The sequence below is a fragment of the Saxophila tyrrhenica genome (assembly GCF_035928015.1).
Source record: "Saxophila tyrrhenica strain CCFEE 5935 chromosome Unknown scaffold_16, whole genome shotgun sequence".
In the NCBI taxonomy this organism is placed as follows: Eukaryota; Fungi; Ascomycota; class Dothideomycetes; order Mycosphaerellales; family Extremaceae; genus Saxophila; species Saxophila tyrrhenica.
The window spans coordinates 406,339-427,189 of record NW_027041748.1 but is presented as its reverse complement, the minus strand read 5'-3'; the positions used below and the strand labels follow the sequence as shown (position 1 = coordinate 427,189).

Here is a 20,851-nt window from a genome sequence, read left to right as displayed (position 1 = left end):
TCCACCCTTTCTCCTGTCTGCCACGCTCCCACTCGCCCACACGTGCGGCCAGCAGCGTGCGCAAGAGCCTCCGCCAATTTCCATTCCCCAAACACCCTGTCACTTCGAACATGTTCTACAAACACACGGCCAAGCATGGATTATTACTGTAGATGAAGTTGATGAACGTGCGATAGATGGGAAGAAGCAAACGATATCAATGCAGGACCTCCTCACCCAATGGCCGTCGGCAGCGGCCTCCCGATCGCCTGCCTTCCGCCATCCCCAGACCATCGCTAGCCCTTCTCCATTTGTGAAATGCTGCACGGCAACGCGTTCGCGTGCTGATCGACGTGAAGCTCCGCCCGTCGGTAGCTGTCGCCGGCAGCAGCTTCATGCACATGCACATGCACCGCAGGATGCAGGACGCACACGTTGCGACCGGCATCAACATCCTCGGCTGGTTGTATCACATCTTACGTTCGAACATGAAGAGTCGAGGCGTCTTGCTTCGAGGGATACATGTGCCTGCAAGCGCTATCGTCTTCGCACCAGCCAGCGCTAAACAGCCTGGAGCTCTCCTGACTCTGCCTCTCAACCGCGTTCACGCCAGCACGCAGAGCTCATCCCACTACCGCCGATCGCTACCCCTTCAAGCATACCATCAATCTCACCAACATCGCCGCGCAATTCGGTCAGATAGCTGGTCGTCTTCAGGTAGATGGCACGAATAGCACGATAGAGTGAGGTCTAAGACATCCATCACCTGACCGGCAGCTCATGCGAGCTGATCGCGAGAAGGACGCGCTCGCACACCACCATCTCCACTGAGGCTGCAGGAACGGTTTGTGAGGCTCTAAGTGGGTATGCACGCGCTGCTGACAGCCAGCCTTGTGGTGTGAGGCACGCCTATAAGAAGTCGATCACAGCGCTTCTACTTTACACGCCTTCTTGTCGCGAACTTCCGTCGACGTGGAGGCGCAGCTGAAGGTGTTGGCGCTTCTGAAGCTGAGCTGTTGTATTCGTCTCGAACACACCACTTCGATTTGCAGGATGGCGACCAAGAAGACAAATCGATACATTCTACGGCCATTGCACCGACTGGTGTCAACAGTCGATAGGAATAAGGTGGTGTGGTCAGGCTCGCTCCTCCCCCACCAGTCTCGAGTACAGTAGGTGCGCTCCGCTGGATCTCGCTTTCCTTCACCCCTCTCCTTATACCAATACGTCTTTCCTATTGAACGAGAAGAAACACCACGCCACTCCACTGAGCGAGTAGTCTGCGACAACACTATCTTTAGCCCTCAGCAGCACCCTGTTCAGCTCCTATCACAATGCCGTCTACTTTCTCCCGCCGTTTCTCCATGGCGTCCTACTCTACGAACGCCGCAGGTGGCATTGACGCTGCTGTTAGCGAGAAGGATACAGAGCTGTACCCAGCACGTCCTCGCCATCGCAAGGGCAACACTCAGGACCACATCGACATGCAAGCGAGTCGTCTCCTTCATTCATCATTCAGCCTCGCCACTAACACACCACCAGCGAATGGGCAAGCGTCAAGAACTCAACCGCAAATTCCAGTTCCTCTCTACCGTCGGCTTCGCTTCGTATGTGCTGGGCACGTAGGAGATCGTCCTTACCGCGAACACGCCGGCCCTCCTCCACGGCGGGCTCGCCGGCCTCTTCTGGTCAGTCGTCTGGACGTCCATCGGGCAGTTCTTCGTCGTGCTGTCCTTAGCAGAGATGGCCTCCATGGCACCCACCGCCGGCGGACAATCTCACTAGGTGTCAGAGTTCGCTCCGCCGGGAAGTCAGCGGTTCCTGTCGTACCTCTCCGGCTGGATGACGGCGGTCGGGTGGCATCCCACTATTGCTGTTGACTGCTTCATCATCTCTGATGTTATCCAGGCGGTGGTTGCTGTCAATGACGCAACCTACATTCCTACGAGGTGGGCTGGGACTGTCATCATCATGGCTCTGATCACGGGCGTCTCTTCCTTTGACGTCTTCGCTGCCGGTCACCTTCGCATCGCTGAAGGCTTGTTCGCGACTTGCCGGTTCTTCGCTTTCGCGCCTATTGTCGTCATGCTGTGGGTGATGGTCTCGCCGACAAAGTCGACTAACGAGGTTTTCGGGAAGTTCAGGGACTATACCGGCACGTGGTCGAGTGTCGGGGTCTCTGTCCTAGCAGGTCAGGTGACCGGCATCTTTGCGTGTGCACGGAGCGATGCTCTTGCACATCTTTCGGAAGAGGTGGAGGATGCTGCTGTGGTTGTGCCTAGGTCGATGGTTTGGACTTATGCTTTGGTGAGTATTCTGGGCTGGTCTTCATGCACGCTGCTGATGCAACGCAGAGCTTTCCTTTCACGCTCATCGTCCTGCTCACCTATTGCTTCAATATCGGCTCTGTAGAAGAAGCTCTGCAGTCAACTCACCCTCTTGGTGAAGAAATCACACCCTCGTAGCTCCTTCGTCCCTTTGCTAACACCTGACCAGTCTACGTCCTCTGCAATGCCCTCTCCGCCGCCGGCCCCACGACTGGCTTCGCCATGATCATCCTCATCCTCCTCGCCATGATCACCATCAGCGCCCTGGCCTCCGCCTCCCGCCAAATCTTCGCCTTCGCGTACGTCTTCCCCACCCCCAACAAAACCTCACCTCACTTCACTGACGCAATGGTAGCCGCGACAACGGCCTTCCCTTCTCCCCTTGGCTCCGCCGGGTCGACCCTCGCTACCGCGTCCCCTCCAACTCTGTCCTCTCGCTGATCAACCTCGGAAGCAACATCGCCTTCAATATTGTCCTCTCCCTCGCCGCTGCAGCACTGATGGGCTCATACGGGCTCTCGGTCGGCTGCATCGCGCTCCGCCGCCTCCGCAAGCAGCCGCTCCCCCGCGCAAGGTGGTCGCTCGGGAAGGCGGGGCTGCCGGTGAATATTGTGGCGATGGTGTATGCGGCATGGTGTTTCTTCTGGTGTTTCTGGCCGGCGAGACAGGGCGGAGGGGTGGAGGAGTTCAATTGGGCGATTCTGCTGTTTGGGGGGGTTATGGGAGTGGCGGGGGCGTTGTATCGGTGGGGTGGGAAGGGGAGGGGGCATGTTGGACCAGTGGGGAGGGTGCAGAGTTGGATGAATGAGTGGTAGGAGCATATACGAGTGATACCTGGTTGCGACCTAGGCATTGATGTCATGTTTCTCGTACGGTCGGAGGTCATGCACGCATGCTGCCGCCTTACCCGAGGTGCATGGCAGGCATCTGAATTTCATGCTCTCCTGATCTCCCATCTCACATTGAGGATACTTACCTCCTCCCCCGCCTTCTCATCGTAATCATACCAATCCCCCTCAGTCAAATCAATTCCACTAAACTTTGTCCCCGACTCCGCTCCCACGGCCTTCCAGTCGCCCTGTCACATGTCAGCAACAACTCCACTCCATTCCACCACTTTCCGACCGGCAAGCATACATCAGCCCTGAACTCCACAAACTCCAACCCTCGACAATCCATCGTAATCAGATTCATCGCCTTTGCCGGATCCTGCTGCGGGTATGCCTTCGGCGCGTCGATGATGTTTGCTGAGTGCTCTCTCTACACCCACGTCAGGACTTCCGATCTGGAGGTAAAGGGAAGGATTCAAGTGGCGGACCTTACAGTTCTTACACCGCCAGACGAAGTTGGCTTCGCCTCTGCTGCCGGATTGTTCATTTTGTTCCTTGCGTTCATGTCAGCGAACAACCCGTCCATTACTGGGTGAGGGGGATGATCAGGGAGACACACGAATCGACTAACGGAGACCCAATTCGGGTGGACCTCGCGGCAGGAGGTGCATTGCACTTTGAAGGTGTAGAAGAAAGGGTTGTCTTCTGTGTCGTCGGGTTGGAGGTCTGTTACACTGGAGAGAATTAGTCTGGGTGTGGGTACAAGGCGACTACGTATACCCGTTCAATTCGGCGGTGATGGCTAGCGCTAGCATGTTTGAGGTGTTGACAGTGGATGATATGGTGAAGTGTAAACAAAAGTGACGTCGGTTGATTGGATTTAGAGTTTCGGTAGCGTGCTGGCTGTTGCCTTTCGTGTCACCGCGATTCACATGATACATCAACCAACATTCACAAGCAACACCATCTACCTCTTCTTTACTTGAGGCTGCGATCGATTAAAAGGGACGATGCTCTTCTCATCACAACAGCGGCACAGTCAAAACAGAACGCGAAGAAGACGCGTCCCACATCGCGCCTCTGCTGGCTGATCCAGCGTCACGCCAAACAAGATGCCGCGACGAGCACTGCCATGGGATACTGAAGAGACGGAGAAGAAGCCGAAGCAGAAGAAGGCCTCACCGCCGCCCAGGCGCAAAGAACCCACCGCCAACTCAGGCGACGACCTTGTCGACTCCGACCTTAACCCCATCCATCCACCCTCCCCCGAGCCGAAGAAACCCAAAGAGCGCCCCGACCGTTCACCCTCTACGTCTCCCGCCCCCGCTCCGCCTGCCGTCGTCTACATGCGCGAAGGCTACGCCGCCGACGACGCCTGGCGCATGGTCGAGGACGAGTTCTACACCACCGCGCAGACCTTTACGCAACACATCCACCGCGCCGAGTACGTCCGGCTTAGAAAGCTGGCGTGTTCGCGAGGCGCGCATGTGTTGAAGGGAGTCACGCACGGGACGGATGGGAGGACGAAGAAGAGCGATGAGGTCAGATTGAAGGGGGAGGTGGAGGAGCGGGCGCAGAAGAGGAGGGAGGTGGTGGGTGGGGAGAGTAGTGAGGAGGAAGACGAGGATGAGTACATGCATGATCCGTTGCTGGCGGTGTTGATGACGAAGGACAAGGGGATGGCGAGGGATCTGGTGAGTGTGAGGAGGGGAAGGGCGAAGACGAGGGCGGCGGCGGGATTTGAGCAGAGTCCGAGGAATGTTGAGAGGAGGAGGGATCTGGTGGGTGAAAGGGAGACATCACCGCCGCGGTTTGATCTGGCTAAGGCACGAAGGCCAGCGGGTGGAGAGGCTGCCAAGCAAGAGAGGTACAGACAGGAACCGCCAAGGCAGGAAGCGCCTTCGTCGGACGATGATGAAGACGGTCTCGATGCTCCACCAGTCCGTACAGCTCGGCCTACGTACGCAAAGGCGGACAAGCGGCGGGCTGAATCCGCTGCCCCTGGTACGGCCTCTAAGGACACGAACGGCGTCAAGCGCGAAGATCGCAAGGAGAGCGAGTCGGTCTTCAAGCAGTTTGCCAGGCCCAAGGCGGAGTCATCGCGAATCGCGCCTCCGACCTCACGCCGCCGGCATGAGCAAGCCGCTGCCGCTTCTAAGCTCACCAAGACACCCGGCATGTTCGGAGAGACCGACAAGAACTCTGGCACTAAGAGTGCTGTCTCTGACGACGCTGCGACTCACTACGCCAAGTACAAGGCCGACAAGGAGAAGAAACAGCAGGAGCAGAAGCGCAAGGCCAAAGCAGCGGACGAGATTCCCACGTTCCTCTTCTAGAAGGCTAGGTGTGTACATGTACAGTATGTGCTATTTTTCATCTTCAACTACCACTTCTCGAGCATCGGCCTGATGTCAATGTCGTTGGTGAAACATCTCTTGCTCTGAGTGTGGAGGTTCCAGTATGACTCCGCGATGTCATCCGCACTGATCTTGGCCTCTGGTGGCATGTCTTTCAGCCAGTCCTTCGTCCTCGGGATGTCGATGACACCGTCAATGACCGCGTGAGCGACGTGCACGCCCTTTGGCGCAAACTCTTTGGCGAGAGAGGTGGAGAGCGCCTTCAGCGCGAACTTGGGCGCCGCGAAGCCTGACATCTGCGCGTTGGCTTTGACGGAGGCGGTGGCTCCAGTGAAAATCAAGGTAGGTGGGTACTTGGCTGACTTGTCCTCAGCGTGCTTGAGGAGGTGAGGGAGGGCTGCTTGGGAGAAGATCACCGCTCCTTGTCTGTGCCGACGTCAGTTCCTTCTCATCTCAATTCTTCTCTTACACACTCACACGCTGACCTCCCAGCTTCCCCGAAAATCCTGCACGCTCATCTCCAAGAACGGCTTCCGCGCAAACCTCCCGGACGCATTAAACACCGCCGCCGCGCACGCCCCGCCTCCAAACTCGTCGGAGATCTTCTTGAAAGCGCTCTTCACGCTGTCCTCGCTCGACACGTCGGTGGAGATGCCGATGGCTTTGCCCCCGCTCTTGTTGATCTCTTGGACCAGGCCCTCGTAGTTTTCGGGGCTGCGGGCGAGGAGGGCGACGGGGTAGGCGGAGGCGAAGCGGCGGGCGCAGGAAGCACCGGTGCCGGGGCCGACGCCGGCGATTACTGCGAAGGCTTTGGACATGGTGGGGCAGGGTATGAGGTGGGTGGATAGGGCGGAGAGGCGGGTGGAGGGCCGGGATGAGGGGACCGTGGTGGGGTTGGGTTGATTGCTCGGATGAAGGAGGTTTAGGAATTCTGCTCACGTCAATCGAAAAGGAAATGAAGACGAAGGACAAAGACAATATATGAAGAGAAGGGGAGGAAGGAAAGAGTTGATTAGCAATATACTCGACCATGTCCGAGGCCGACCTCGAGCTCTGGAGCTCTGAGTCTGTCCGTGTGGGGAGAAGATGGCGTCAGATCAGTAATTCTGAGGAAGTGGCTCCGTTCCGAAGAGTCGATCCTCCTGCTTCATCTGTCCTTCTGCTCTCTACGGTGTGCATAGATGCGGCGAGATAGTCATGAAGCCACCTTTCAACAAGCAATGATATTCTGCAAGCCAAATGTAAGTCAAATCAAAGCATGACGTCAGCTTTTCCATTGTGACTCTTTGTCGGAAGGAACGTCGTTCTTCCCAGGTCACGCGATGAAACATCCATGCCAAATTTTGAGAAAACATCAGAAAGAATAGAATTGTGATGGCTCTTATATCTTGTGGTTCCAGTGCAACAGTGGAGCGGACGGCATGTCGCCGACGCTGACGCTTACGAAGGGAAGCGCTGGCATGCTGTGATTACAGGACGGGCTATGCTCGGCCGCGAGAGTCCTATTTGTATATATACTCAAGAGGTAATCCGTTCTAACGGACCTCGATAGCGACGATGCAGAGACGCTGGTATTGCGTTGAAAATCAGCTGACGTTATACCTTGCCATCATGGTACGCCTTCCGGCGGTGTATGAGCCTATACATATAGCGACAGACACAATGCTATTCGCGGCTCAGAGGAATCCTCAACATCGCCCGCAGACAGCATGGATCTAAAGCAACGACTCGAGGACCTCCCACCTGAACTCTACGACCACATCTTCCAGCTCACATTCACCTCTCCCTCCGGCATCCGTACAGTAGACAGCTCTTACAGACCGCCGAGCATCCTGCAAGTCGACAGACCCACCCGAGAAGCCCTGGCATCATCCTACTACGGCGACGGCGCGACCTTCTACTGCACGAACCACGAGCACTGCATCCGCTGGCTTTCCTCACTGCCCAAAGAGCACAGCCGCCTGCTTTCAGGGGTGCAGGTCGAGTCCGTGTCAAACTCGTGGAAGCTGGTGGCGATGGATACGCATGCGAAGATGCATCGCTTGTATGTGGTGAGACGGTTGGCAAAGGAGGGTGTTGCGTCCGATGCAAGGGTTCTGTTCTTTAGAGCGTTCACGGGAGAAGGGGAACCGAGCTGGACGAATTGTTGTTGAGAGGAGCAGCCAGAACAGGAACTGATTCAACGGTGGCTTGGGATGAGAGAGAGGGCGATGGCAAAGTGGGAAAGAATTGAGCCCGTGCGAATGCTCTCTGTTTCGAGCAGGTCGTGCTTGGATTGCAATTGACGATGCCACCTAGAAGCCATCCCCAGCATGATCATGATAAGCTTCTCCAATTCGAAAGGCTGTGAAGGCGACAGAGGGTTGGATTGTCGAGAAGTCAAGGTATAATTGGCGAGCAACTCGAGTCGGCAAGGCAGACTTGTGCTTCAATCTGTCAGTCTCGATTGCGAATCGACAGCACTGCTTATGTTCACTTTGCAGCGCTTTTCACGTACGCGCCAGGCTCTGACGCAAGCTACGGTGTTGTAAATCGCAGCATGCTGGTTGACCGCGGTCTGGTAGCTCGGAATCTCGTGTCACGTGACCTGGTTGACTTACCATCCGACGTCTTGGTTGATCCATTGGAGGGGGAAAAGATGGATGGAAGTCAAGAATAATCGTTATGATCCTATCCAATGAACGTCTTATTTCATAAAACTACGTACCCAACTTTACCCGTCTTCCTTTGGACACCCGCATGTTCTTTGCCTAAGCATGGCTGGGGCTAGGGAGTTACACAATTAGCCGTACCAAGGCCATCTCTCCTTCTACAGCAAACATCATTGCTAGAGGTACACCCGCAAGGTCCTCCTCCTGCCCCGCAGCCAACGGCGTTATGCCATGTCGGGGGATTGCCTGAGCATACAAGCTTTTTTCACGTTAATACATCGTAGCGTGTTCTCAAGAATGAATACTGACCACACCATTCTGATTCCCGGCGCCAGACTTGCAGCAATTTTTTCCAGCATTTCCCGCACAACTTGCCCCAAGGTTACAATACCGACTGCAAATGTCGGCAAGCCCTTGAAGTAGACTCAGTAGGTGGCTGACACAACCCTCATGGCCTTCTTGGATGAGACTTACCACCAGTGGCGGAGAGAAATACCAATGCCATAGATAACTTCATGGTTGCGGTAGTCTCTTTCTGTCCGGGAAAGAAGCAGGATATGTATGCAAAGACATTGGGACAGGCGGGAGATTGTACCACCTTTATACAATTCCCACGCAGCGTAGGCGCTACGATCTTCAAGATCCAGAGCGTCCACCCCTCTTCTTCTCCCTCCCACCGGCTGCAGCAGACGTCTTAGCGATCTGTGTGATGGGCCTGTTATGTGATGCTGGCTCCATGCACTCACGATTGGGAGTGCAGTCTTCATCAAAGACCAACATGCCCCAGACCTGTTTAAGAAGGAGCGTGACTTGGCAGGCAGGGCGTCTTAGATGCTAAAGTACGCCCAGCGCTTGCAGACATCGCTTGGCACCATACTCCCCTTGTCCGCTGCATGCAACACTGTATAGCGCAGCAAGACCTCGCTTATAGTGCTCATCATCGGTGGTCTTGATAAGGCATTGGTGGAGCGTCTTGACAGTCTGGAGGATCATGCCTGGCTAGGCCACATCTCCGACCCGTTGAGACGTTGTCGAGAATACGGTTGGCTGGAGTCCTGGCTTCGAATGTCGAGTGGTTGCCATCTGCTTATGCTAGGTATACCTTGCATCAGATCGATCGTCCACGCGGCCCAACTCGCCTCTCTCTGTACAGAACCTACTTTCAAGGGCCGATAGGGGCAAAGGTCCTGCATGTTTGATCTGTTCATTGCCATCAGTGGAGCTTTAATCAAGTCTTGGACCGCGTCAACGGCTGCACGTTCGTGTAATCTGGTGCCTTCGGGATCAACGCCAGAATGGCTGCTGAAGCTGGTCAACTTCCATGCGCGTCGAGATATATGTTTGGAGGAGCGCCACGTGGTCGATATTTGCTGTCAAAGCCTTAGTCACCCACCGTTCTGCGATTCACAACACTGTTGCTTGTGTAGCAGTGACCAGCTGTTCTCCGCTACGGAAAGCCTTTCGAAAGGCTCATACGCTGAAAGATCAACCTCCGGTTCCATTGCTGCAATGAGAAGCTTCTCATAGCAACCCAAGTGTGCATTTGAAGCCACGAGAACAGCGTCAAGTGAAAGCGACGTATGAACGGTAAGATCAGCAGGCGCCTCCAGAGCCAGACGACAACCTTGAAAGCGCTGCTCTCGGCTATCTCGCACATTTGTGCATTCACCTTGCTTTCGTCTCGTCTTTTCGTCTCGTCTCTTTTCGTGCCATCCCGTCTCAACATGCCAAATTTGATCTGCGATCAGGACGGATAGTAATTGTTCCATCCAGAAGCTCGCTGCTGGAGTAACAATAATGTTCTTCTTGATGCTGTGATTGAATCTCTCATTAGATATCGACATTGACTGATACATGCTTCTCATACAGCGTCGCCTAAACCATCCAATGCAGTGCTTAATCAAACGCAACTTCCTCGCAGTATTCCTGTCACGGATAACGCCCCGCTTGAACGAAGAAACGACATCGCCTCTGTTACCCCGATCACATCTCCTCCACCGCACAATTCGGATGCACGATATACATCACCCGCTCTTCCTGCTCCTGCTCCTCATTCGCATCATCAACAAGACCTTCGCCTCGGATCTGCAGGAGAACATTGTCCTGATCTAATCGTTAGCTAGTCGTTCAATCGTCGATATAAGGCAACCCACCTTCACCATCCGCTTCAACACCTTCTTCGCCAACCCTCTCTGCGCCTCCATATCTTCCTGGCTCTCGAGCTCATCCTCCTTCTGCTCGAGATACCACACCAGAAGGTCGTTCTCTTCCACGCCATCCTCCGCCGCGCCTTGATCGTCATTCACCCGCTGTAGCAGCATGTTGTGGATCTTTACGTAGTCGTCGTATTTGATCTGCGTTCTTCGCGTGGCCGCTGGTGTTGCTTCCGCCTCGTCGTTCCCGTTCATTGGTGAGTCGCCATCTTCAGCAGCGCCCTCCGCAGCATCAACCATGTCCGCATCTTCCTCATCCTCAAACTCGACATCATCCTTCTCAACACTAATGATGCTCTGCCTCAGCAGGTTGAACGCCTCGTCGACGAACTCTGGAACAACCAGATCAGTACACGTCGCCTTCGCGATGGCCTCGCTCAATCGAATCAACGACTCCAGCTGTCGAACAGTGATGCGGTAGGAGTTCCGTCCAATCCCGCCTTGCGCATCGTCCGCCCGCAGCTCCTTATACCTCTCGACCAACCTCTCCTTCGCAGCGTCGTTGAAGACAGGCTGGTAGAGCCGTGCGAATCGAATGAATCGTTGCAGCTGCTCGGTGCTGAACTCGGGCTCGACGGCGTCGTCCTTGTGTTGATGGATGCCGACGATGTGCCTCGCCAGATGCTCATCGACCTGCTCGTTGCATTCGTCGAGGACGACAAAGAACAGATCGAACCGGGACATGATGGGTGCGCTCATGTTGATGTTGGCTCGCAGCGTCGTCTTGCGGTTGTATCGTCCACCGACAGGATTGGCGGCAGCGAGGATACTCGTCCGAGCGTTGAGCGTTGCCTGAATACCAGCCTTGGCGATGGAGATGGTCTGCTGTTCCATTGCTTCGTGGATGGCCACTTGATCCGCTATATCCATCTTGTCGAACTCATCGATAGCGCAGATGCCGTTGTCAGCAAGCATCAGGGCCCCAGCCTCGATGGTGAACTCCCCAGTCTCCTCATCCTTGACGACGGCCGCTGTCAGACCTGCTGCAGAGGACGCCTTGCCAGAGGTGTAGACCGCACGTGGCAGGAACGAGCAGATATATTTCAAGAACTGCGACTTGCTGGTTGATGGGTCGCCGACGATGCAAATGTTGATGTCACCGCGCAGGGCCATGCTTTCAGGGGTGACCTTGCTGACACCACCCATCAGCTGGAGGAGCAGTCCCTTTTTGACGACAGTATGGCCGTAGATCATTGGCGCCAGCGAGTCGACCAACCGCATGAAGATATGAGGTGTCCGGACCATTTCCCGCAAATCATCCACCTCAGCCGTGGTGAGGGTGTCCAGGTAGTCCTGCTGTGCTGCGTCGCCCGACATCTCGCTGACTTCGTTCATCTGACCTAGCGAATTCAGAATGTTGCCAGCCTGGCCCTTGAGGTGCTGATTGTTGCTCTGTCCTTGGGTCGCGGTATCCATGGTCACCATGTTCGCCAGGAAGGCCATCCGGTAGGTCAGGTCCCGCACGCCAAGCGCCTTGAGGCCACTGACACCACTCCCTCCAGCCTCTCCACCGCGAGCACCTTGAGGATCACGCATACCCTGCGGTCTGACGCCAGGCACTCTGAACTGACTGACGTCTGGCACGACGATGAGGGTGCCTGTGAAGATGCACTTCTCACCAGCCTTGGCGCGGTCAACCATCTCTCCTCGCAAGATGACATCCATCGTCCGGGGCATGCTGCCGGTAGGAATCTCCGAGCTGTTCTCCTGGATACGGACCTTCTGCCAGTCGATGAATGTGCTCTGTCTGATGTCGAGACGCCATGCCTGTCGGTTCATGCATTGCGCGTTGGGGCACTGCGTGGGCTCGGAGTACTTGAAGATCTGCTCGACGTCCGGTATGACGCTATTGCAGTTCTCGCAGATGAAGGTGGCGAGATGAAGCTCTGGTCGGACCTCTGACGTCCGCGTCACGGTGCCGGATATTGAAGCAAGCTTGCCGATCTGGTCTGTCCTCAACTGCCGCACTCTTGAGACCAAGGGCATATTATAGAAGGCGAGCGCAAAGATCTTGTCGGTCTGCTGGTTTGGCGTCTTCTCATTCAGGCCATCTTCATCGCTCAGTGTATTGCCGGCCAGCGACGTATCTGTTCTTGCGGTTGTGGAGCCAGGCTGCCTATGCTCTCGGTAGTACTGTGGCTCGTACTTGGCGATCAGGCTGTTGAGGGCTCGCAGCATGTATGGAAGGAAACGGTAGAAGTCTCCTTGGATAGCAGTGGCCAGCACTCCTCGTTCGCTGTCCATGAGATGTGTAAAGTCGACATAGAGAGTGGACAGCTTGAACTGACAAAGGCCGTGTATCTGCGCGATGTAGTATTTGTTGGTGGTGACGGCGCTGGACTTTGGCTCTGCTGAGGGCGTGGGCTCTTCGGTGAATCTGCGTGCATTAGTGGTGCCTCGCTGAGGGAGGGCAGATAAAGCCATACTCCTCAAGGAACTTCTCAAACTGTATCCCCAACGTCTCTGCTGTTGTGTCGACCACTCGCGGCACCTCTCCGCTGCCTGGAAGGTTCCTTCTCAGACCTCTCACACCAACGACTTCATCATCGGGGAAGCCCAGCTCGCTCTGCATGCCGGGCGTGCTGACAGATGGCGGGCCCCTGGGTCGCGAGGAGGAGCGGGCTTGTCTTCGTCGCGCTGACGGTGCATCGCTACGAGGTTCTTCTGGCGCATTGTCGGAGCGGAGGACTGCATCAACGAGAGAGGACATGGTTTTGGTCGGCAGTAGTGTGCGTGGTGGTGGTGCATGTTAATCGAAGAGGGGTGGTTGAAGTCGAAGACGCGTCGCGTAAAAGCGTGTTTCAATCATCTGTCCAAATTCGACCACTAGCGCGAAAGCTCAAATCCACCGAAAGGATCGCCGGCCGCTTAGAGTCGATACACGACCTGGAGATACCAACACTTTCGCAATGGAACAGCCAATCTTGCCATGGTCTTCAATCATATCCTACGGAGACCCGTGAGAACCACAATCATCACCGTCCTGGTCATCCTCGTCGTTCTGTTCCTCAGCACTGGCGGCACACACAAACTCCAGCCTGCGTTGTTCGACATCACTCCCGGCAGACGACTATCATCTCAGAATGCTGCAGCAGTCTGCAGAAAACATGGCTTCAGCCCTTACCGCCCACCTGGGCGTAAAGTCTACGACCTCTTTCCCTTCAACGTAGAGCTAGATTGGCTGGACATCCGTCTCAACACTCTCGCCTCTTACGTGGACTACTTCGTTATAGTGGAAGGCCGAAACACCTTCACCAACCTGCCTAAGCCGGCCTATCTGGAACGGAACTGGGAGAACTTCACAACCTTCCACCCGCAGATGCTGCATTACGTTGTCGAGGACCCGATAGATAGCACCCGCACATGGGATCACGAGGACTTCTTCCGCGACGCCTTACTCTACAAGACCTTCCCGCACTTCCGAGGAAGCGCGAAGCAAGCGAACGATGGCGACGTGATCATCCTATCTGATATTGACGAGATCCCGAAGCCAGAGACTGTCGAGCTGCTACGGCACTGCGACTTTCCTGCCCGGCTCACGCTGAGAAGTCACTTCTACTATTACTCCTTCCAGTGGCTACATCATGGCGAGCAATGGGCGCATCCCCAAGCCACCATCTTCCGTGGATTGAAGAACACCATATCACCGGTTCATTTGCGTAATGGAGAAGGCGGTCCGTCCTGGAGCTTGCTGCCCTTCATGCGGCCTCTACAGCGCTGGTGGCAGAAGTCCGATCTTTGGAGCTCGACGTGGCACTGCTCCTCCTGCTTTGCAACCATCAAAGAGATGCGGACGAAGATGGAGAGCTTCTCTCACACGCCTTGGAACACGGAGGAGAACCGGGATGCCAAGACCATGGTTGAGCGGGTCCGGAATGGTGTCGACCTGTTTGGCAGGGAGACAGAGGTCTACGACAAGGTGGATAACAACCCTGACGTTCCATCGTATATCCTCACCAAGCAGGAGGAGTACGGCTATCTCCTTGATCGAGACGGACAGGATGCGGCTTTCAAGGATTACGACCTGTTTTTCTAGCATATGGACAGCGTGAGCTACGATCCATACCAGAGCTCTCTCCATATTTCATAATTGTGCCATCAACGGTTGTGCACCCTCATATTGCTCTCCAAAGCCTTTAGTCCTGGGAGGACCGCGCGTCTTTACAAGCGAACGTGCCTTCTCCCAGCACGTGACGCGCCTTCATCTTCTCACACCATCACAGCAATGCCTTCAACGCTCACTATGCCCATGCAACGCTATGCAAGTCTCTTCATCAACAGCACTTAGGACCCGTCACGCATCGCTCATGCTTCGCAACTTCTCTTGCTCGTCCGGCGTGAGGGCGTTGAACTGAAAGACATTAGCACTTTCTTAGAAGATGCAGTCACTGTACTTACCATCTCCATAAACCCCGGCTTCTGCGACGCCTCCCGGAAAAAGTTCACCAAATACGTCTGCGTCTCATCGTCCCGCGACCGCCTGCCAGTATTGCCATCCTCCGCGCCGAACGACATGAGTTGAGATTTGGTCATACCTGTCGAAAGATCGATGAAATCATCGTCTGCTGATTCCCATCCTCCCTCCTCATCATCTTCGTCGTCGTCCAAATCCGCTGCTGCCGAAGGATCCAGAGTACGGTTCCCGGATGCTGACAGCAGTTCTTCCACCAGGATCTTGATGATCTTCAGCCGGGCTGAGACGATGGTGTACTGGTCGGGATTCTGCTTGGCACGTGAGCGGGTCATGATGCGGTCGGACTTCTGGACGATGAGGTCGCCCTTGACCTGGATGTCGTTGAGTCGTGGATCGTTGAGATCGTATAGCTTTGAGAGTGCGACGACACTAAGAGACGGTCAGCCTAAGGATCTAAAAGTTGGCAACAAACACTCACTTCTGCCTAATGTCATCATATCCCGCGAAAGTGATAGAGTTTTCGAGCCACTTGCTCATGACCACCGCAAGCCCGCTTTGATCGCCCAATTGAACATCAGCCAGGAAGCCGACGACGTCCTGGGCAGATACGAGAGAGAGGCGGGCGAAGACGAGAATCAAGCTCTGGATGAATTGAGCTTGGGTGGCAGTAGCAAGTCGAGCAGCCACCGCGCGCAGGAGCTGCATCAGGTATGGTCCAAGGCGCTCCGATCCAGCCTTTTCGACAGTCTCTGCTGCAAGGCCACCGACTTCTGCAGCTCCATTTTCGTCCACTGCAGGGTTGAGAAGTCTGTCGATGATGATGAGCACTACCTCGAGCCCAGCTTTGCCGGCTTCGTCGTGGAAGCCAAACACTTGGTCTGGGTCGTGTTCGATCATGTGCTTCACAGCGGCAGTCGCAGACTTCAGTAGCTCGTCGTCTATCGAACCGAGCAGCAGCCTGTTGAGGCGTGGCATCACTGTCGAGACGAAAGCTGGTGGCAGTGGGGTTGACCCATTCGCAGCGAGGACGGAGAGGAGCTCTGCTGCGAGGTTGGCAAGCGCATTCTCTTCGGTCAGGCCAGCTACATCAAAGGCACCCATGAGCGATGGAAGGACCTTGGATGTCAGTTCGGCGTACTGGTTACTCCCTCCGGCAGCGATGGTGCTCGCAATCTCTTCGAAAGTCTCCGTGACAAGCAGGGCAATCTGGAAGTTGTTGGCACCTCTGCTGGCCACTGTGAATAGCAGGTCGATTCCGCCGCTGCTTAGGCAAGCTATGGTGTTCAGGAGAATGGCGTCTCGCAGTGTCTCGACAATCGTAATGAGGAGATCGTCGCTGTCATCCAGGTCGCTGAAGTCTTGGCCGCTGAGGAAGTTCGAGAGAGTGTTGATGATGATCGGTTGCTGTGGTAAGGTCATTGAAGGCGGCAACGCGGCGAGGTAGTATTGAAGAGCGCGGATGCACGACACTTTAACAATCTCCGAAGCATCTCCTGTGATGGCCTGCAGGGACGCCTGCATGAAGCTTGCTGCGACCGGTTGAAGTGCTTCACCTGAGGTTCTGGTTAACGTGCCAGCGACAAGATAGCCGCGGGCGCGTAAGAAGACAGCTTCTTCTTGCATTGCGTGCTGGATGAAGTCGACGTATCCATTCGCAGATTCAGCACCAATCTTCTTCTCCACATCTTGGAAATCGCCCAGGAGCTGGTTGAGCAGGTATAGAGCGGCTTCCTTGGCCTTCCAACCGGCATGCTCGGCGTAAAGCGTTCTCGTGTACGCCAGTAGGCCCTCGACGGTTGCAGCATTCAGCCATTCGCCAAGTTTGATTACCAGATCGCCGCATGCTGTCCGAGGGGTGTAGTTGGCGGTCACGTTGGCCTCTTCGGACAAGAACACATTGACATCGATCTCCCACAAACCTTCGTCCTCAATCGTGATCTGAGCGTAGGACACGGCCAGCTTCATCATATCAGTGACCCAGCTGCTCGATACCGCGTTAGAGGTTTGCAATTGCTGTTCAAGCTCTTTGCGGACCGGTGGTGCTCGTAAACACGCTTGCATGAAATCTAGTTCTTCTATCACCAGGAAATCTAAGGTGTAGGGGAGACCATCGGCATCGACCAATCGGCTCTGACGGTCGTCTTCGATGTACATCTGGTGATGTTGTTGCTGAAGTGTCGTAAGCTCTTGCCATGTTGCCGAGAAAAGGACCGGGCTGTGAGGAGATAATACAGACGGGAACACCGAGCGAACGCGGACCATGACCTTGACCACTTGAAGCTTGAGCGCGACAGAGCCCCTGAAGAGTTCTTCGCCTGGTAAATCCCGGTTCTCTTGGTCGTCCGGTGGAGCTGGTGGCAAGGGTGACTTCAGGGTGGTGATGAAGAACGGAATCCAGGCTGCCAGGGCCTCCTCAGCAAACCGCTTGACTTCGGTCTTGTGATGTTCGAGCACGACCTCCAAAGTGTCGAGACAGGACCGGAAGACTGATACTGCCAACGCTCGAAGGATGGGCCTCTGAGTGTCATTCACAGCAACATCGTAGACCACCTTGACAAGATCTCTTGCCACCTTGAAGAACTGCTCGTCGTTGAAGCAATCGTCCACGAGCTCGTTCAGCACTTTTAGCGCGCCATGCAGTTGCGCTTCTGTGCCGGTGCCGACGACGTTGAGGACGGTGGGAAGTAAATCAGGCCATTGATCTGGAAAGTCCGCTGTGGCAATCTTGCTGACAACTAGGCTGGCAGCATTCTTGATCTTTCTCTCATCTCTCCCGCTGACGGCGAGGTCCAGTAGGGACTGCCGGATTTGTGCTTTGTTTCCTTCATCGGCATAGAGTGGCCCTGTGAATTCTTCTAGCTGTGCGGACCAGGATGCCAGTACGAAGGTCTTGAGATACAACAGCGCTGCCTGTCGGACGTCGATTGGCACATCACTGTGAGCGCCGACAGATATCAGAGCGACGGGGAAGTCGGGGTTCACATGTTGCTGTTTGAGTTGCCACTCTGCGTTCTTCCGTGTGGTCTCCTGCGGAGATTGAGTTTCCGAGAGCAGGCGCACTAATTGCTCCTCCATCTCTGGAATCGACTAGCCTTTAGCGCCACGGTATGTTGTGAAACATTGAAGTAAGTTGGTTTAAGCTTTCGAGATTCCACGTGCTCTGCCGAAGCGCGGTGACGGTGGTGGATGTGCTGGAATCTCTGTTGAGCCTGGTGATGAAGCGGACTGGGCCACAGCGTTGGTAATAGGCGAGCGTCCAGGTATCGATGTCGACTATCCGATAGTTGGTGAGTCCTGTGCGCTTATCTGGCGATTGTTATGTCCGCGAGGACTTTCTGGAGGTTGTAGGTTTCCGCAAAGAACGTCGGAGAAATGGCCGGGCCGATGTTCCTGATCCAGCGCGAAGCTTGGCATATCCAGCGGCAACGACGACCATGTGAATCTTGCACGTGTACTCTCGCTCGCTTCTTGATCAAACGTGCGAGTATCAAATGGCGGACTCTGAACCAACATTCCGCAGCCTCGCCACGAGCTTCACCGACTTTCTCACCGTGGCAATACACACAATCCTCTACGAACGCTCCGTCTACCCGCAGACATCCTTCCTGTCCGCGCGGAAGTACAACTTTGCGGTCCGGCAGAGTCGACACCCCAAGGTCTGTGAATGGATTAACGACGCTGTCGCCGCGGTGGAATCCGAACTTTTCAAAGGCGCCGTCGACCGCGTGGCAGTCGTAATCTACAGCAAGAACAACAAACCCCTGGAGCGCTACGTCTTCGAAGTCTCCCGATTTCCAAAAGTCCCGGCTTCCGACGTTGATGTCCCCCTTGAGCGGCTCGATGCTGATGGCCAGCAAGGCAGTGTCTTGCCACTGGTGGACATGGAGGAGCAATTCCGAGCGACCATGAACCAACTCGCTGGTTGCAGCTCTATGCTTCCTCCCATACCGGTGGGATGTGCCTTCACGGTTGCTGTCGAGCTCAAAGAAGATGGAGAAGCACCAACCGCCCATCCTCAACCCTGGATGCCGGTCCAGCCTCGAGCTCCAAACGACGGGGCGAGTGGCAACGGTGTGGTCACTAAGCCTGTGCGAGCTGTGGCTGCCGGGTCTGTTCTATTTGAGACGTGGATAGAGCAGGTCAACAGTGACGATGGAGATGGCTGAAGCCTGAAAGGTCACTGATCGAATCGAAGTGTAAATACTGCAGCAGTGTGTCAGCATCCCCGTCTCTGTCAACAGGACGATGGACATGGCTGCTCAACTGCGCCGACAAGACGAAGAGGAGAGCTCGCTTCAGGGACGCTGGCCACTACCTTCGCACGAACCATCACCGACCTGAACACCCCTCTGGAATGCACGAATGGTACAAAGCACTGATCAGATATGCGAGAACTACCCCTCCCTGCGATTTTGGAAACTTGATCGATTCAGAAAGTGTGGACCTTCACGCTGCTGGACCCTGCGATACTGGAGTTGCTTTAGAACTGAACCCCCTGACACAGAGCACCGTCCGCGCAGACGTTTGTGCCCGACACAAACGATGCTCTTTCCGAAGCAAGGAAGCACACGACGTCCGAAATTTCCTCAGCTTTTCCCATGCGCCCCATGGGATTCTTATCCATCTGGCTCTTGAACAACTCTGGCATGTTCTTTTCTACGTTGCCCCTACAATTCATGGGTTGGAGATGTCAGCATTCTTTCATTCCTGCGTAGGTAGAGGAGGGAGGAGTGTCGGCCATCATGCCTTAGACGCGGACCATTGCTTGAGAAGCTCACTCTACCTTAGCGGCAAACTCTTCCGATAAGTCTCTCGAGGTCTTTCAAGTCTAAGGCGTAGCGACGACATGTTGTACTTACCAGACTCCATCATTGATGTAGATATTTCCAGGCGAACAGGTGTTTGCTCTCACGCCCTTCGGAGCCAGCTTACGTGCGAGTGAAGCAGTGTAGTGCTGTTAGAACAGAAAATTCAAGGGTCAGCTCATCTCGCACTGCCGAACGGCTTCTCATCAGGCTTACGATGACGGCGGCCTTGGCTGGTCCATAGGGGCTGGGTGTCGTGAAATCGATGTCGCGGCCTGAAACTGATGAAATGGTCACAATGTTGCCTCCGGTCTTCTCCAGGTGCGGGATTGCGGCCTGGGTCAGAACGTGGAGGCCGAGCAGATCAGTCTCGAAGGCCTTCCTCCAGCTTTCCGCCGTATCTTCGATAGCCAGGGCAGACACGTTGGCCACGACAACATCAAGTCTGCCGTTCTGCTCTGCGCAAGACGTTACCCAGTTTTCTAGCTGCGTCTGATCTGCAACGTCAACCGTGCTGCCGTAAGCCTTTGCTTGAGGATAGTCCTTGGCCAATTGCTTCTCGCTCGCTTCTACATCTGCTTTGGTCCTTGAGCAGAAGTGAACGATTGAGCCTTCGTCCAAGAAACCACGTGTTATTGATCGTCCGATGCCCTTGGTACCGCCTGCCGTAGTTTAGCTACCATTTCGAATCGATGTATGTAGGCGACGTACCAGTGACCAGCACTACTTTGTTCTCTAGTCCGAGATGCATTTTCGACAACTTCCTGATTCAATAGAGCTGTGATACCGAGTCGGGATGGGTGGGAGAACTGATGGAGGTTTCAATGGGGTCTCGCGGACGGATGGGGCAGTTGTGCGGGCGGAAAAGTCGATTTTGACGTCACTCAATGCCCGCTGATAGCAATCTACGTCTTGGAGAAGATGTTGTGACGGCGTGAATGAAGCGATATAGAACATCTTTGATTCGGTAGAACAGCAAATTGATCGAGACTGCATGGTCTCATTCGTACTTCACATGTTGAAGACGAGGAAGACACGGCGGTCTCCAGTGATGAACGAAACCTCTCTATTTCGACAAGCATGGCGCACAATCACAGAGTGGAATCGAGATAGAAAACGTGTGCAGCTTCCATGGGGATACAGTGAGCTACACAGCTACGCAGGTGGGAGACCGATCAAGCGCACTCCAACTTACTCATCTAAATAATCCCTTCGTTCTCGCCCAATCTCACTCACGCCTCGCTCAAAACCCTTCTCCAGTACGCGATCGATCCT

The 20,851-nt window shown here is 55.0% G+C and overlaps 10 protein-coding genes across 10 annotated transcripts; 5 read left to right on the top strand and 5 right to left on the bottom strand.

The window, feature by feature from the left end:
* Positions 1–1,313: 1,313 nt before the first annotated feature.
* On the top strand, positions 1,314–1,605 carry LTR77_009069 (uncharacterized protein; the record flags this gene model as incomplete). The annotated part of the gene is made up of 2 exons (XM_064806298.1): positions 1,314–1,469; positions 1,522–1,605. 2 exons carry the CDS (start codon positions 1,314–1,316, stop codon positions 1,603–1,605), a joined length of 240 nt encoding a protein of 79 aa, XP_064655624.1.
* A 345-nt stretch (positions 1,606–1,950) lies between these two features.
* On the top strand, positions 1,951–2,747 carry LTR77_009068 (uncharacterized protein; the record flags this gene model as incomplete). The annotated part of the gene is made up of 3 exons (XM_064806297.1): positions 1,951–2,286; positions 2,334–2,421; positions 2,476–2,747. 3 exons carry the CDS (start codon positions 1,951–1,953, stop codon positions 2,745–2,747), a joined length of 696 nt encoding a protein of 231 aa, XP_064655623.1.
* Positions 2,748–3,209: 462 nt separating this feature from the next.
* Positions 3,210–3,683, bottom strand: LTR77_009067 (uncharacterized protein; the record flags this gene model as incomplete). Its single annotated transcript, XM_064806296.1, has 4 exons — positions 3,210–3,233; positions 3,283–3,384; positions 3,444–3,566; positions 3,639–3,683. 4 exons carry the CDS (start codon positions 3,681–3,683, stop codon positions 3,210–3,212), a joined length of 294 nt encoding a protein of 97 aa, XP_064655622.1.
* Positions 3,684–4,248: 565 nt separating this feature from the next.
* LTR77_009066 (uncharacterized protein) lies at positions 4,249–5,472 on the top strand (the record flags this gene model as incomplete). Its single annotated transcript, XM_064806295.1, has 1 exon — positions 4,249–5,472. One exon carries the CDS (start codon positions 4,249–4,251, stop codon positions 5,470–5,472), a length of 1,224 nt encoding a protein of 407 aa, XP_064655621.1.
* A 47-nt stretch (positions 5,473–5,519) lies between these two features.
* Positions 5,520–6,311, bottom strand: LTR77_009065 (uncharacterized protein; the record flags this gene model as incomplete). Its single annotated transcript, XM_064806294.1, has 2 exons — positions 5,520–5,919; positions 5,971–6,311. 2 exons carry the CDS (start codon positions 6,309–6,311, stop codon positions 5,520–5,522), a joined length of 741 nt encoding a protein of 246 aa, XP_064655620.1.
* Positions 6,312–10,127: 3,816 nt separating this feature from the next.
* On the bottom strand, positions 10,128–13,067 carry MCM6 (MCM DNA helicase complex subunit mcm6; the record flags this gene model as incomplete). Its single annotated transcript, XM_064806293.1, has 3 exons — positions 10,128–10,247; positions 10,298–12,734; positions 12,784–13,067. The coding sequence occupies 3 exons, from the start codon at positions 13,065–13,067 to the stop codon at positions 10,128–10,130; spliced, it is 2,841 nt and encodes a 946-aa protein (XP_064655619.1).
* Positions 13,068–13,286: 219 nt separating this feature from the next.
* On the top strand, positions 13,287–14,393 carry LTR77_009063 (uncharacterized protein; the record flags this gene model as incomplete). Its single annotated transcript, XM_064806292.1, has 1 exon — positions 13,287–14,393. The coding sequence occupies one exon, from the start codon at positions 13,287–13,289 to the stop codon at positions 14,391–14,393; it is 1,107 nt and encodes a 368-aa protein (XP_064655618.1).
* Positions 14,394–14,651: 258 nt separating this feature from the next.
* On the bottom strand, positions 14,652–17,846 carry LTR77_009062 (uncharacterized protein; the record flags this gene model as incomplete). The annotated part of the gene is made up of 3 exons (XM_064806291.1): positions 14,652–14,708; positions 14,756–15,200; positions 15,250–17,846. The coding sequence occupies 3 exons, from the start codon at positions 17,844–17,846 to the stop codon at positions 14,652–14,654; spliced, it is 3,099 nt and encodes a 1,032-aa protein (XP_064655617.1).
* A 416-nt stretch (positions 17,847–18,262) lies between these two features.
* Positions 18,263–18,937, top strand: LTR77_009061 (uncharacterized protein; the record flags this gene model as incomplete). The annotated part of the gene is made up of 1 exon (XM_064806290.1): positions 18,263–18,937. One exon carries the CDS (start codon positions 18,263–18,265, stop codon positions 18,935–18,937), a length of 675 nt encoding a protein of 224 aa, XP_064655616.1.
* Positions 18,938–19,251: 314 nt separating this feature from the next.
* On the bottom strand, positions 19,252–20,327 carry LTR77_009060 (uncharacterized protein; the record flags this gene model as incomplete). Its single annotated transcript, XM_064806289.1, has 4 exons — positions 19,252–19,438; positions 19,631–19,725; positions 19,793–20,238; positions 20,288–20,327. The coding sequence occupies 4 exons, from the start codon at positions 20,325–20,327 to the stop codon at positions 19,252–19,254; spliced, it is 768 nt and encodes a 255-aa protein (XP_064655615.1).
* Positions 20,328–20,851: the final 524 nt, after the last annotated feature.